The 16,328-nt window shown below is 34.9% G+C and overlaps 1 protein-coding gene across 1 annotated transcript in view; it reads left to right on the forward strand.

Annotated features, from left to right (window-relative positions):
- Positions 1-16,328, forward strand: part of TMTC2 (transmembrane O-mannosyltransferase targeting cadherins 2) — a 255,410-nt gene that overhangs the window by 199,428 nt on the left and 39,654 nt on the right. Inside the window, exon 9 of the mRNA XM_084306356.1 lies at positions 10,820-10,901. Coding sequence (XP_084162482.1) covers positions 10,820-10,901 — 82 coding nt within the window. The remainder of the gene's footprint in view (positions 1-10,819; positions 10,902-16,328) is intronic.

The raw sequence follows: 16,328 nt of genomic DNA on the forward strand, positions 1-16,328 counted from the left end.
CATTTTTTTTTTTTAGGTTAGAATTATGGGAAAATTGAGAATATAGGGTGTTACAAGCCCAATTTCTAACAGTTTATTAGACAAACCTGAAAAAATGTTTTCTTCTCTAAAGACTACATAAATTTTTGCATGTGTATACCTGGAAATATGGAATGATGCAAAACCAAGGAAACCCAATAAAAGGAAAAAGTGAAATAAAAATCCAAATAAAACAAGCTTCCCTTCACCACCCCTGAAAACTTGCTGAGGACAACATCGGGTCCAGCAACATAATTTCAAATGCTGAATGTGACATTTCTTCACAAAATTATTCTCAGTTAAATTTACTTTCTGAATAACAGTAAATATACATTCCTAAAACTCAAAATACACTGTTAAACTTGTAATAACTTTAATTTACATTTTAATATCGATAGTATAAACACAAAGCAAAACACACACACAAGAACAAACCACACACACACAGAAAACTATGTTAGTTTGTCATTGATAACTGAAACACCTAAATGGCATATACGCATGCATACTGCATATTTGTATGCAATAGAAACTTTTGAGTCAATTATTTACTAATGATAAAATATTTTTTAAGTTTTACTAATGATAAAATATTTTTTACGTTTTGTTGTAGGTTTTTTTTTTTTTAATGCAGATACTTGTGTTTTGTCTTGATAGCTTTTTGTGATACAAGAAATGCCAGGTGGACTTTGATGTGCTGCTGTTTCTGCAGAAAAAAAGAGACCAACTTAAGGTTCTAAAGGAATGACTAATGAATTTACAGTTCCATAAGTCACAAGTATTTCGTAACCCATATATTGGATAATGCTATATGTTCATATCTAAAGATTAAAGATTACTAGTGTACAATTTTCCTGATAATATATTAGAACAGCAAAAAATGAGACGTTAAAAAACATGATTAGTAGCTCAACTAGTAGAATAACAGAAATACAGACAGGTGTTTGTGGCTTAAGTTGGTGCTTTTGTTATTGTTTATTTTTCAGAAATCTGTGGCTCTTTAGGACTTACTTCAGTGCTTTAGCATTTTATATTTCCAATGTTTTTTCATGTCTTTAATTTGTTACATTGAATAAATTACACGATAAATTTGTCAGAGGGACATGCTAGTTGACCTGGCCCATCTACTTGTAGTACATGAGTCTAGAGTCACAGAACCTGAGCCTCATCCCTTGCTTAGCTAATTTATTGCTGTATCACAAAGAAAAACATAATTTTTGTAAAGTATTTAAAATTGCAAGGCTCCCAGTTCTAAGATAAAAACAAGTCTGTCAGAATGACAGTGCCAGGTGAGGCCTTGAGCATAAGCTGTAATTTATTTTCCATTTTATGAACAGACCTTCCAGAAGAAAAAGGGTTGGCTATCATCTAAAAACATAAAATAAAAATCATGCATAAGTAAGGTTTTTATAATTTTCTTTTCTTCTGTCACTTTAATCTCCTCTTAGAGAGAAGACTGAGAAGCCCTCTCTTCTCATGTCTGGCCTCTGCCATCAGGCCATGGATGGCTGTTGTAGTAGCACTCAAGTCTGAGAAGCTTTATTTCAATTATAGATAAATTTGGTTTGAAGATTTGTTTCATCTGTTATGAGTGAAGTTGAGCCCACAAACCACCCCTCACAGCTTGCAGCAGTGCCTGTAATTGCAGTGCCTGTAATGTATTTAGGGCAGCCCCATATTGTAACATTTATCATTTTGCATATAGGAATTACAGGCTTTACTCTATTCCTTTGGAAAAAAAAATGCACAGTGTTTCTTGCATTTTACATGGCTCCACACAGTGCTGTTAATGTCCTGTTTTTTACTGTCTTGGAAAATCACCCAAAGTGCTATAAAAAATTTACTTTGCCTTGTAAAATTTCTGTGTTACAGCTCCAAACCATATTAAATTCAGTAATAATCACCCTAGAATGTTCCCTAAAATCTAAAATATTTTATTTTAAAACATTTTCTCCAAAGGGGGACGGTGAGAAAGGAGGACATAGACTGATAGTGGCAGTGTTTTGGATTAAAATAAAAGAAACAGGATTGTGCCATTCTGGTATCGACACTGAAGTTAAATACATTTTTTAAGGTTCAGAATATTCCCTCCTCAGTGGGTGGCCCGATTTTTGCCCACAGTTGTTTGTTGCTTATTTTCCAGACAAACAGAAGGCCAGAAAGCTATGCTGCCATTGTTGGTTAGTTGCTAAATTACTCAGAGTGCCACTGTCAAGTACCCTACTACATTCAGTAATTGGTGTAGTCCTTGAAAGTCATCTCAAAATAAATATAAATAAGTGACGGCACAGAAGGAAATGGAAGGTAGGAAGAACAGAAAGACACAGGACAGCACAGGCAAAGGGGAACATAGTGCAATAGCGAATAGACTAATTCAACAGATTCTGTTTCTGTAATTATTTGCTTATTGTGTTCCAACACAGAAAGCAAATTTGAATTTGGATAGCTCTGTTATATTGTCGCTTTTTATTTCACTGTTCAGTTGCTACCAATTGCTATCAACTTACACCAGTTGGAAGGACGCATGGGCAAAGTAGTACAGCCATGAATCACAGAATCACAGAATCACAGAATTTTCTAGGTTGGAAGAGACCTCAAGGTCATCGAGTCCAACCTCCAACCTAACGCTAACAGCCCTCCACTAAACCATATCCCTAAGCTCTACATCTAAACGTCTTTTGAAGACTTCCAGGGATGGTGACTCCACCACTTCCCTGGGCAGCCTGTTCCAGTGCCTCACAACCCTTTCAGTGAAGAAGTTCTTCCTAACATCTAACCTAAAGTCAGAAGAGTTAGTTCTCTTCTGAGTTAGCAATTGAAAAGCTATACGTTAAATGTAGGTAAGATTTCCTAGAACAGTTTAACCCTTCTTTTAAGAATTAATAACTTTAAAACAACAAAATATATATTTTTAATGATATTTATTTTGGGAATGATAAATAGATAGATACATACATACTATATACATACTATATACATACTACACATACAAAAATCTTAAAACTATTAAAATACTTTTTCTGAATGGGTCATCTGATTAGATGAGCAAAGCTGTTAGATGTTTCATCTTGGGAGGCTAAATGCCCTGGATGTTAGTACTGTATCTAGGAAGACTTTTTTTATATTCTTTTTTCTTTTTTCTTTTTTTTTTTTAATAATGAAAATCATGTATTTCACTTAAACACCCAAAATAACAAAGTACAAATGACACTGAATACTTCAGTAGACCCTCCCTAAGAAATCCAGTTGAGCCAAGAAATGTCCACTTCTCTGTTCTGTGTTCAGTTTGTCTTTGAGTCTGACACAGACACTGTAATTTTTCTTGCCACTTTAAATTCCTTGGGGGTTAAAACCGATCCAAACACAAGGTTTGGATTTAGTTATGAAATTTGCAAAATGTCAGAAGTTGTTTTTGTTTTCAGTTTACAAGCAATTTGTTTGTAGGGGATGGGGGAGTCTCTTCAATGTGGAAAGTCATGTTTATTGACTTCAGAACCATAAGCCCTATTTATTTATTTATTATTTATTAAGTATGGTTATCTGGTGCATCTGGAGCATTAACACCTCCAGGCTGAATGTCAGGATTTCCAAACCACAGAAATCTCAATAAATGACATCTATTGAGCTTGTATTTCTTCTGAGATTAGCTGCATGCCATAAAAATTGCATCCATAGATATACTTTTCAGTCCCCTTAGGATATATATTTGGCTGCATGCCAAGTGTAACAGAACTAATTGTAAAATTGAGTGTTTTCATTTAAATAGAAAATCTCCATCTTACTGGTTGGTAAATTACTCTGATGCAGGTATTCAGGCACGTAACCCCTAACTAACCTCCTTCAGGGATCTCATCTTCTGTATCTTGTTTCTAACTTCCTGCAGACAGGAAAAGGGGAGCCCTAAACTTCTCACTTTACTCAACATAAATTTAAAGCTTATTACAGAAAACACCAGTGACACAGGATGAACTGCTTCCATTAAAGAGAGAGATCTTTTTGTTTTGTTACATGGTTGAATGTAGCTGCCAGTCACCTGTTATTACTCTGTGTGTAGTAATTTTGTCAGTAATCATAGAAAAATGCAAGATATAAGCCAAATTTACCATAGAAGAAATTCATAGGACTCAGTGAAAACAGTATCTGGAGATAGTGAATTTATATTCTGCTGACTGGCTAGTGAAATATGAGAAGATATTAATACACAATTTTATCAGAAAATATAAAATGTGGCTTAAGACTGAGTGGAAAGGAAAGTGCCTAAAATTTACTTAACATTTCATTACATATTCTCAAAATAAAATTATCCAAAGCTTAATGACCAAGGCGAATGTTTCAATATAGGTCTAGACAGTAAATAAATCAGATGGTATGGAATGAAAAATTTTAAAGGTTTATTGAAGATTGCACACAATCTTCATGAGTGTTAATCATGATTTAAAATGAAGTAAGTAGCTTTTAGACTTCCAAGTTGCCCCCCCCCATAAAAAAGACTAAAAAATAGGTATATATTAAAAAACAAAAAAACACTTCAAGGAAAAAAACAAAACAAAACAAAAAAAACCCTCTGCCTATATTTCTTTTCTATACCATATTGAATGCTTTAGTAAAATGAGAATGCTTTTTGTGATATGAGACCCATAAAACAAGAAAATGGACGGGAAATAGCTCTAATATATTAGTTCTTAATCAGATACATACTGCTTTACTTGAAGAAAATATCACCTTAATATACTCTGAATCATGCCCTGAGCCAGTAAAGTTATGAGCTGTGCTTTAGATTCCTAAATCTGTATGTAAGCAGTGATGTCACATTCAAAAATGCTTAAGCTCCAGTGGATTCCAACCAAAGTCAATGGGCAGTGCTTAAATCTCAGCTCTCTGGTTATCATGCCATTAATTATCCCCATAGATGTAGACTCAAGAACCCACTTTATCTTAATATTTTCTAAAATACCCTTGGCTCATAGAATAATTCCACTGACTTTAGTAGAAACTGAGTCAGGCTAGTAGATGGGTTTTTAATCAACAGAATTACACCAGTGGTTAAAGGAGCACTGGGGTGATGCATCTAGATGGAAGCGCACCACTTCCACCTAATGTGCAAATAGAGGATTAAACTAAATCAAGATATTGTATTGTATTGATCCTGTGAAGGCTTATTTCTCAAAGTAACCCACTGGATTACATTAGTGGTATTCAGACTTGCTTGTGTGAGGACTCTGGTCCAGTGAGATGACTGGGGAGGACAGCATCCATCACAACATCAGGGTCAAGAATACGTGAATGTGTCATACTGGACAATAACTAAGAAAGTTGCTTCATCTTTACTGTGAGGTAAACATTTGCATATGGTGAATATCATATAATAGTAGTTACAGATTTATCCCCTGATGTCCTCCAAAGTAATTTATTTATTGCTCCTATACACTGAGATTAATATATTACAAGAAACAGATAAAGTATTCTCCCATTCTTGGTTACTAGAGAGCCAGAACTTGAGAGTATCAGTGCTGGTAATTTCTTACTGTGCTTATCTAAGGATATAGGGGAGGAAAACTTTCTTTGAAAAGGTGGCATGGAAAAGGTAGGTAAAAACACACTGGTTTTAGTTGGGCAATGCTGAAAGAAGGTCTTAGGATGACTGTAAACTTTACCCTCTTACAACTGTCTGTTTTTATAATAACGTGTACTACTCATTGCAAATCTTGCCTCACATACAGGTGTTTTTCTGGACCAGATATTAACTTTTAGAAGCCAATGCTTCTTTGCTATGTTTCATTGTTTTTATTTTATTATTGTAAAGAAGCGCTAAGATTTGTCTCTGCTGCACAAGAAGTATAGATACTGAGATAAATTTTGGACCTTTGATGTGAATAAGGCAAATCCCATGTACTTAAGTGGGATTAGCATTTGACATACAAATTGTAGTGCAAGGCATTCATGTTCTAATTCAGAATAAAAAGAGTTGCAGAAACAGAAAAATGAGGAAAAAGAAGAATCTGCTGATTTAGATGCTTTAATAGGAGATATTACATTAATTTTGTAAGTATTAAGTTAGAGGAGGGATGGAGATCTTGTGAATATCAGTTACCTCATTATAAGATGTAACTAACTAAAACTTTTGAAAAGTTTATTGCTAATTTACTCAGTTATACACCATGTAAATTGTGTTTTTACTGTTCTGTGACATGTTTTATAAGGCAAAAGGAAATGTTTATGAAACAGGTCTGCAATAATTTAAAGAAACCTGAAATGAAGCCACAGGTTCAGTTCAGATATATTTTCTCTCCTAGCGTACTCGCTGTTACTGAAGGGGAATATCCTCATGGGGAAAAAGGAAATATCTGAAATGATTGCTTTTTTTTTTTTTTTTTCTTCATTCAGTGTCTATATTTTAATCAACCTTCTATTAAGAAATCTTTCCATAATTCAGTTCTTTTTATTAAAAAAAATGAATGCTTGACAAAAAAAAAATGAGCAGATTTGGGGAATGACAGTCAACTGCATTAGTGATGCAGTTAAAGATGGTGAAACTATATCGAGGAGTGAAGTTTCTGTTCTTCTGATTAAACCCTTGTGCATTTGGAGAACGACTACTATTTACAAAATATGAAATTGGTTTAAATTGCAGAGACCACCTAACTAGTTGAACCACCTTGCTGGTAGCCACTGTGTCACCATAGTTTACACAAGAGAGTTATTCAGAGCTGCTCAGCTGTATTAGTCTTTTCCAATTTTATTAGCATTTCAGAGTCCTTGGGCCTCCAGCAGCCTGAAGCGCACCAGCTGCCTCAACATGAATTTGGCACAGTCTGCCGGCACAGGGAGGGGAAAATTGGGGGGGGTTTTGAAAACATTAGATTTGTCCTCATTGTTTAAATGTTTTAAGGATAAATGCAGGGTATTTTACTTATCTGTCAGATGTCATTAGCTAGCTTTCTTTCTTTTGTCATGGTAAACATACGTCTTTTGTAGGAAAGACTGGTTAACCAAATGTCTGACCATATTAGTAAGGTCAGACCCATTGTCTTGTCTCTAAGGAAGAAGCAACCAAGGAAACAAAACCCCTTGCAGTCAACTTCTACAAAGAACAGGTGTCTTAAAAATCAACCTCCTGAATTTATATTTAACCATTTAACTGTTTCCCTGCCGAAACTGCAAGCAACCAGCCATTCTGATTTGAAGTCTGCATTATTTGTGAAGAACAGGATCTTTCTGAAAGCCAGGACAACTGGCATGCTAGGTTATAAGAGTCATGTGTCAGTTAAATTTACCTCTTTATGTTTAATTTCTGCAAGGTGGTAATCAGTGGCAATTCTTGTTTATTTAGGCCCAGGAAAAAGAATGAAGTCTTCTTTATTAATGGAAAACTGCTGAGAGTTTGTCTTCATTATAGGGTAAGGTCCAGGTCTGATAAGGAGAGTGTCAGCACAGTCTTCCAAATTGATTATTGAACTGTCTTCATTATGGATTTTTTCCTCAGCAACGAGATTGCCATTCATTGTTTTATGTTTTTGTATCATTATGTCTCAGTGCACTGAGAAGCCATAAATATGCCAGTGCTTCTGTGAAGAGGATCTCCATTAGGGTTTGGGCTAGGACTTATTTCTCCTGAGCAAACCAGTAGCTGTCAGATAGCACCTTTTCCTTAGCTATTGACCTGGACTGGATGTGAACTGGTGACCAACAGGTGAAAGATATTCTGTATCCCATTATTAATCCTCAGAGCCATCAAGTCCTTCTATTAAAATCTTATGAATAATTTTTTTATCCTTCAAATAAGTCTGCTAGTATGCAATTGTAAACTTATATTTTTTGCTTTGTAAAGTTGCCAAAGCATGTGGTTGTGCATATACAACCTGCTGCTAGAAATTGGGAGGTTTCCAGTGTTTCTCAATACAGGCATCTGTATGGATCAATATACATAATGGTGAACATGCACACAAAATGCCTTCCTGCACTAAGACTGCACTAAGGTACTTTTCAGCAGTTTAAACAATTTTTGTGGATTTTCTTTAAAGCTAGATTTTGTTTTCCCCCTCATGCTATGTGTTTTATTTTACATATGATGGGAAGGGACAATGACAGGATTGTCATCTAACTGTAACTACACAATGCCAACATTCTGTTATGGTAGTTTACGTGTATATTGGATAGTTGAAAAAATATACATATGCTAAAGTTTAATTGTAAAATAGCCTGATTCTGTCAAATAATTGGATTTCATATCATTTGACACAACCATACAGCATATTAAATCTATGCTGAGGTATTGACATTTTAGCAGCAGCCAGATGGCACCAAAGAGGACACATTAGATGGTATGTTAGAAGCTTCCTCAGAATGCCATTCTGCAAGAAAACGTTTTTTGTTTGTTTGTTTGTTTGTTTGTTTTTTAATAAATATGGAATAAAAATGATGGTCAACATGAACAAATGGAGCTGTGCTGATCATTTGTAGTCAGATTATTTCATGTCCTGGGTGACATAATGTAAGATTTCCCCCCTCCCCCTTTTCCTGTTAATGAGTATTTGGGCCTGTTAATAGCACAGTCTTTCTTTTGATGCTATTTACTGGCACCGGTCATCATTACGTACTTCAGGTCTCCTGACAGGCCTGAACTTGAGTGCAGTATGCCATTTGGAAAGTGCGAAAAAGAGTAGAGCAGTCATGTTTTTTTGGTTTTCCTAGTAAATGAAAATTAATCATGTCTGACAAATGTTTGGGGCCTTAAAGTTCTGTATGCAGAAGCTACATATTTTGTGACTGTATTCAATGAACTGTCCTTTTATGTTCTAGAAATAGACACAGAGACAGAGTGCAACCAGCTAAAATTAATGGTGTTTGTTTGTTTAAACAACAGCAAGAACAAAACAACGATGCAAAATGTGTAAATGTTAACTGCCAGAATTACAGATACATATGCTTGGTGCTTGTCATTTTGGAACCTCAAGTCTGGGTTTACATGTGTCATGGTAAATTTGGCCAGAGTAAGAATGCCAATCTTGGAGTTAAAAGTGTTTAATTATAAACCTTGACCCCAATAAATTTAATTTGAATAATTATTTTATATTAACCCAAATTTACCATGTTTTCAATTGGAGATGATTTCATTCACTTTTTGTTCTCAACTATGGTTGTATGCAATTAAAAAAAATGTATTTAATCTTTAAATGTGTCTTTATTACTCTTGTAGATGAGGGAAAATTAGTCTGGACTATATGTAATATGGTACTCTTTTCTGAAAAAGAAAAAAAAAAAAAAAGGATAGCATATTCTGTCATGCAATTACACCAGTTGGTTTGCAGAAGCTTTGGAGTTATGTATCTAAGGTATAAGGGTTTACCAAAGTAAGTTTACTAAATAATCAGGTTAAACTCTTATTGCCTATGAGCTTTCATATTATGAAACTTCAATACTGTAAATGATTCAGTCTGCTTGTATGTCAACCAGGATGCTCTCTTGGAAATTTTCCATTTGTTTTGGTTTTGATAGAACCTAGTCTTGATATACTTCTTGGTGTGCTGCAGAACTTCCTTCTCTCTTTATTTAATTGTTTTTAATTGTTTTTATTCCCCTTGAGGGGAACACTGAGAATGTGGAGCAGCTGTAATCATGAACAGACCTCATTACTATTCTTATGTTAGCTTGTGGGATAGTGCAGGATGTTTTCAACGTCTGTTTCCAGACCACAAAACTTGAGAAAGCCTATATCTGTGAAATAACTATCAGGGCAACCTTGAGAGGTGCACACCACAACGCCTTTCTTCCACCATGGTTAAACTTTACTGTTCTTTATTCTGGAGGCTTTCTATTTCATAATTCAAAACACAGCAACTAATTTCATGGGGACTGGAATAAACAAGTCACAGGTATCTTATCAAATACCTAATGCTGATTTGCATTTGAGTATCAAACTAGGCTACTCCAGTTTTTTTGTTTGTTTGTTTTTGTTTGTTTTTGTTTTTTTAATGAAAAGAGTAATCACTACTAATGGCTCTGCTCTGGCACTTTGTACCCCATAGTGCAACTTCAGTGGCTTGGTAATTTCGGTGACAAGAAAAGCTGTGGCTTAGAGTATTCCTGCTCTTCTCTTTTCAAAATAAAAACACCTTTTCTGTTTTTTGTTTGTTTGTTTTTTTTTTTGTTTTTTTTTTTGACTGCTTTGACGTCACATTGACCATCATCTCTAAAAGTTACCCTTTCTGCTTACGTTTTATGATTAACAGAACTGACTTCTGATGAAATCTTACTTGCCCCATTAAAATCAGTATTTTATATTTCTATTCCTTCATTTGCAGTGCCTTTATTATTGGCTGTGTATATAGTGTTATTTCATAGAACCAAAGCACACTTTTCCCCTTCGCCTCTTGTGGTTTTGTTTGTTTGTTTGTTTGTTTTCCAAAGGGGATGACTGAAACTTCCTCCCACCCTCCCTTCCGATTTTACCCTTTTAGCTGATGCATGTCCAGAAAAGTGTGGAGTTCCATGTTCACTCCAAGCCCTTTACAATATATTTTTTTGCAGTATACTTCTGCCATTTCCTTACTTCTTGGACACTGATGATGTTGGACACATTTCTTCCTCAGTCTGGAGATCTGCAGTGTAAAGTAGCTGACCACAAAACTTTCTCTAACACTTAAGCAATCATATTTACTTAGGTTAAGTGTAGCAATAATAGTAGTTGTTTTTCTCTAGTGCCTGGAGTTTGGAAATTGTAACTGCACATGATGGCTCCATGGTGACACACTGTTAAAATAATCTTTCCTCTTTTTCCCTCTCTTTTTTTTTTTTTTTTAAGGGACGCAAGAGTGAGGCAGAAAAGTACTTCGTGAAGGCTATTCAGCTGGATCCTACCAAAGGCAACTGCTACATGCATTATGGTATGTTTTAGATAGATAGGGTTTCCACACATATTCCAGGCCTGCCATTAATCTCAGAGTGATTAAGGAATTGAAAAGTGCTACTGGCATAATACCTTCCTTAAAGGGAAAGAAACTAATCTGCCATGTATAACTTCATCTCCATTTCAATTTGTTAATAACTACAGAGGGAGAGGTGAAGATTTTCTTATTTTTCATAGCTTTCCTCCTATGAGGGGAATTTCAGTATCACTGCTTCTCTGGAAAAGAAGAAAGGTGACTGCTGCCATATGTCAAAACCTCATGGCCTGGAATATCATTATTAACAGTTTTGGCCTAAATTTGTTGAGTGACGGTGGGTGGGCAACTAAAAGTTTTACTTTAGTGTGCATGAGTTTTACATATTGAAGTGTCTGGTTTTTGTTTAAGATTTATGGGTCTTAAATCTTCCTTCTTCCCAGCATCTTCATGGCTTGAAATGGATAAGTATTAAAGAGGTTTCAACAAGTTGGCTATATCTTTGTCATACTAAAGCATAAATGTGCCTAAAGCACACAGTTAATTTGAAGGTATCTTTATAAGTTTGGATTGGTTTTGCTAGATGTGCAAAGAATATTTCCAGATGTGATTACTCCCAAGGAACCAAAAATATCTAACTTTATGGACTAATTCTTACTGATAATAGACAAATCTAAAAATAAATAAATAAATAAATAAATTCCATTGTAGTTGAGTGTACTGGGTCTGGCTGGAATGTTAACTTTCCTGGCAGCAGCCCATACAGTGCCGTACTCTGTACTTGTAGCTGAAACAGCAGTGTTATCACACCAGTGTTGTGTCTGCTGCTGAGCAGCAGTGGCACAGCATCGGGCCTTTCTCTAACCCTCCTAGGGGGTGGGCAAAAAGTGAGGAGAGAAACATCACTAGGGCAGCTGACCTAAACCAATCAAAGGGATATTCCATACCGTGTGATGTCACACTCAGCAATAAAAGGTGGAAACAGGAAGAAGAGGGGAGGGGTGGGCTCTCGTTGGGAAAACATCGGTCCTCCTCTCGAACACCGGCTACGTGCGTTGAGGCCCTGCTTCAAGGACATGGTCAATCATCGCTCATTTGTGGGAAGTAGAGAGTAATTTCTTTCTTCTGCACTTCCATATAGCCTTCATTTATTTTATTAGTTTGTTTTCCTCCCTTCTTTTTATTTTTCCCTTTCCCTCTCCCTTTTTCCCCTTCCCCTTTTTATTTCCCTTTAGTTAAATTGTTTAGTTCATAATAATCTTTATTTAATTGTTATTATTATTTCCCTTTAATTAAATTATCCTTATCTCAACCCGTGAGTTGTTCTTTGCTTTGCTTTTCCCCCTCCTCATCTAAAAGAGGGGGAGTGAGAGAGTGGTTGTGGGGTTTAGCTGCCCAGCACGGTAAAACCACCACATTGAGGAAAAAGGTAGGGAACCATAGGCACACTGTATATTCTTTGTATATTGTTTTAATTTCCTCTTCTAATTCTAAATGGTGAATGTAAAATAAGTGAAATTAAGTGGCCAAAATGGAAAATTAACCTCACTTAATAACCATGTCTTTACTTTGGGTGATTTCTTTGTCTGAATTGCTCACATACTGTATTTCTGTTTGATCCTATTCAGTGTAAAATTCTGCGTGTTAGACTCCCATAATTAATGGATACATTGTTACTTTGAATGTGTCATGGTGTTTAAATGAATGTAGCTCAGTGTTGCATTATTTTGTATTATAGGTCATTTCAGTTAGTGACATTGTCTTCTATTTACGCCTGTACAGATAAATTTGATATGCATGTAAGCTCCATTATTTGAATTTGATATTAGTATACCTGATGATATCTTAAGATAATGAGAAAAAGTTGAAGTAGATTGTTTCTTGAAATCCTACTCCATCCCATTCCAGCCTTTCATATTAAGAAATCTATCTTTAGCGAATAGGAAATCTATTTGAATACAAATTCAAAGGTAGGTCTCAACAATCCATTCTGGCATTGAAGTTAGGATTGTGTGTATTTTATTACAGGTCTAGACTTTTTTTTTTCTCTCTCATTGCTTGATCAATTTGCCTGTCTTTTTTTTCAAGCAGGCATCATTTTGTGTTGGCCTATAAGCTAAAAGCAAGCTTATTCAAATCATCATTCATCTCTGATGTATTTGTTTCTTCATTACCAGACTACAGTATTAAAATGGTGTATTGTTTCCTCATTAAGATTATTCCTTATCACTTCAGGCACAGGACTTCCTAAAATTTGAAATAAATTGTCCTTACTTTTTTCTCTTTCTCTCCTTTCATTCTCTACTTTCCTTTACACTTATTTATTGTATTGATCAGGAATCTTTAGTGTATGTTACCAGGAAAATTCCAAATATTAAACACTAGTCCCTAGTGAACACTTTAAGTATATCTCTGCATCCCATGAATTTGTTTTAGCACCTTGTCACAGGTATGGTCCATATTCTATATGCCAAACGTTAAGCCACAGGGAAATATATCCATAGTTTACATATAAATCGTATCATAGGGATTTTTTATTTTATTTATTTATTTATTTATTTATTTTTCTTAGCATTAATATATTGGAACAGCAAATAAAATAGTTGGCATTGATCCCTAATAAAACACATACCTCACTGAGCAGCCAAATGGAAGGAGTGGTCTGTTGGGAGACAACAGTGTGTTGATGGGGTAGCATGAATATATGGACTGAAGATTTTCCTCCAAGTGCACATATATACACACAGTTATAATTTCTGCTCCAAGGATGTGCAGATGTTCTTCTTGACTTCTAATTTTTGGACATTTTTTTTGAGCTAAGAGAAGTAACTGTCGATACACTATATCTTTTAAGAGGCTTACACTTGTATTATAATGTGCTTTAATTCAGGCATTAAGCCAAAACTATTCTTAGAAAATGTAATTTGGTGCAGGAGTCAGCTTATCAGATCCCACAAAAATTTGAGCAGAGGTGAACAGTTTCCTGGTTGCTCCTTGGGATAATACCACCATAGTACACTTCTGTGATCAAGCTAGTGTTACAATTAGTTTTGTACAGATAATTTGCTGGCTTTGAATTTATACGGTTTAACTTTAAAACAGTGTTTCTCTAACTCATTATGCTTGGAGATGTCTGAAAGGAGAACTAGTGGAAAAGCTGAAGAGCTATACATATAGATACCCATGTATATTATACTGAAGACGTGATGCCACTTTATTGGTCATAAGGGAAGTGGCTCTTGCTCAAGTGACAAATGAGGGTGCCAGTCCCCTCTGAGTCAGAAGTGCAGGCAGCTATTCAGTTGCCCACTCTGTTCTCTTCTTCTCATATGCCATTTATCTGAACTTCGTGCAGAACCATTGTCTTACAAAAGCGTGAGTCTTCATGGGTGATATGATACAAGCTTTTGAGGTTCAGCATACTGCCAGAAAGACTGAGCAGGTGAAAGAAAGAAAAAGCATATCAATAAGGAATAAGAGAAATGGTAAAGGGAAAAATGCAGAAGCATCAGTATATATTTTTTTATTTATTTTTAATTCTCTGCAATGAAAATAATATTTTTAGCACAACCTACATGTTTTTAAACTGAAATACTGGAGAAAATTATTTCATATGCTAGATTTGAATGTTTCAGTAAAAGTTGAGGTTTTTACTTGGATATTTTAATTCATATTTTCTTTTTATATACATTTGAAATGAACAGTTCTGACTAAACTGAGTTGAACTTAATAAATGTTTATTCATTTTTTGAACATCCATCTTTGTTTTTTCTGGGAAACTTTTCTTCAAAATACCCTACCCACATCTACTCAGGATATTGGCTCTCATGTATCCCACTTTACTTTAAACATCTAACTTGAGTGTGCCACAGTAGATCCTGCAGGGGCATACACAGCTTCTGTCATCAACAGAAAGCACTAGGTATCTGCAGTGTGAGATAGACCACATAACTGAAATGGTCTTTGTTGCTGTCGTCTCCATTCAACTCCTTGAGAGCTCTTTCTGAAATGCGTGCCTTGATTAAATGCTTATGGTCAAGTGGGATGAATCTGAATGTCAAACAGCATCCACAGAGAGAACTCATCAATTCCAAAGGAATATTTCATATAAATACTGTGAGACCGTGTTAGCATTTAATGAATCAGTAAATCAAATTTTTGAATTTGCCAGAAATAGGAATGTCCACTGAGGTCAGACGAATGCCATTATGCCCCAGAGAATATTTAGTTTTGGATACTCTATTGACCACTCACAAAGGAATTTCCATTTCTGCTTGCAGTGACCCTATCTCGGGAAAAGCTGAAGAAAGATTCTGTATAAAATTGGTCAGTGAAGAGAGATGGGATGAATTTCAAATGGCATTCTGTACTTAAGTGTTTATCTGTTTGGAGCATAAATTCTTCAGAATCTTTTGACTGAAATGCAGTGTAATTGAGGATTTTGAGCTTATTGGATGCTTTATGCACTATCTTTCACTTAAACAAGCAAACAAATAAAAATAATAAAAACCCTAAAATTACAGTGAAGTTTATGTAGTGGAAATGTTTTACTTACAAAGCTTTCTTACTTCCTTTATAATTTGCTGTCTGAAAGCAAAACAAAAGAAACAAACAAACAAACAAAAAAGTGATACTAAACCAGGTTTTATTTTGCTATAAATAAGTGTTGTTAACGTGCCTCTTAAAGTGTATAGAGTTGCCTCTCTCCAACACAATGTAAATCAAGAAGCATGTATGTACGTGTGTTGAGATTTCAAGATAAATTTGTGTAGAGGGTCCTTCTTCCTTACATTTGTACTAGTTTAATTGGAATGGGAAAGTCTAGAACCAAACAGGATGTTCAATTAATTCTGTTTTACCAATCACCATTGAGACCTCTTTTTAAAATAGTTCATTTGAATAATTCATTGTTTCTAATAACACTGAATTGTTTAACGATTCTCTTTTCATTATAAAAAGGGATTATTCTCATTAGATTAATTATACATTCACTTAATTAGGCAGTCCACATTGATTATCTGCCTTTTTTAGTACATTTCCAGTTATAACCATAAAACAAAATGAAAAACAGCCTGTCAGATTAGGTAAAAGTGAAGAGCATTAGCTCTGCTCTCATTGAAGGCAGAATAGATTAACGCATTCTCTAATATTCTCACTTTTCTTTTTAATTATTTTTCACTTTTGAGTTCTTGATAATTTAGAAGTTGGTTTAGCAGTTGATTTTGAAACACGTTTTTTCATTAAGTCATAGATCTGTTACTGTGAAAATTTATATATACTTACATGTGTGCATTCAATTTTCTTCTTAGATGTGATGTATGTATAATCCTTATATGTAGTTACATTATTCACAGTGCTAGATTTTTTTGTCTTTATTCTTCATTGCCTGAAGAGCAGCCTAGAAAAACTTTATTTTTCTCCCAAATATGT

Source organism: Netta rufina, assembly GCF_964035555.1.
Source record: "Netta rufina genome assembly, chromosome: 1".
NCBI lineage: Eukaryota > Metazoa > Chordata > Aves > Anseriformes > Anatidae > Netta > Netta rufina.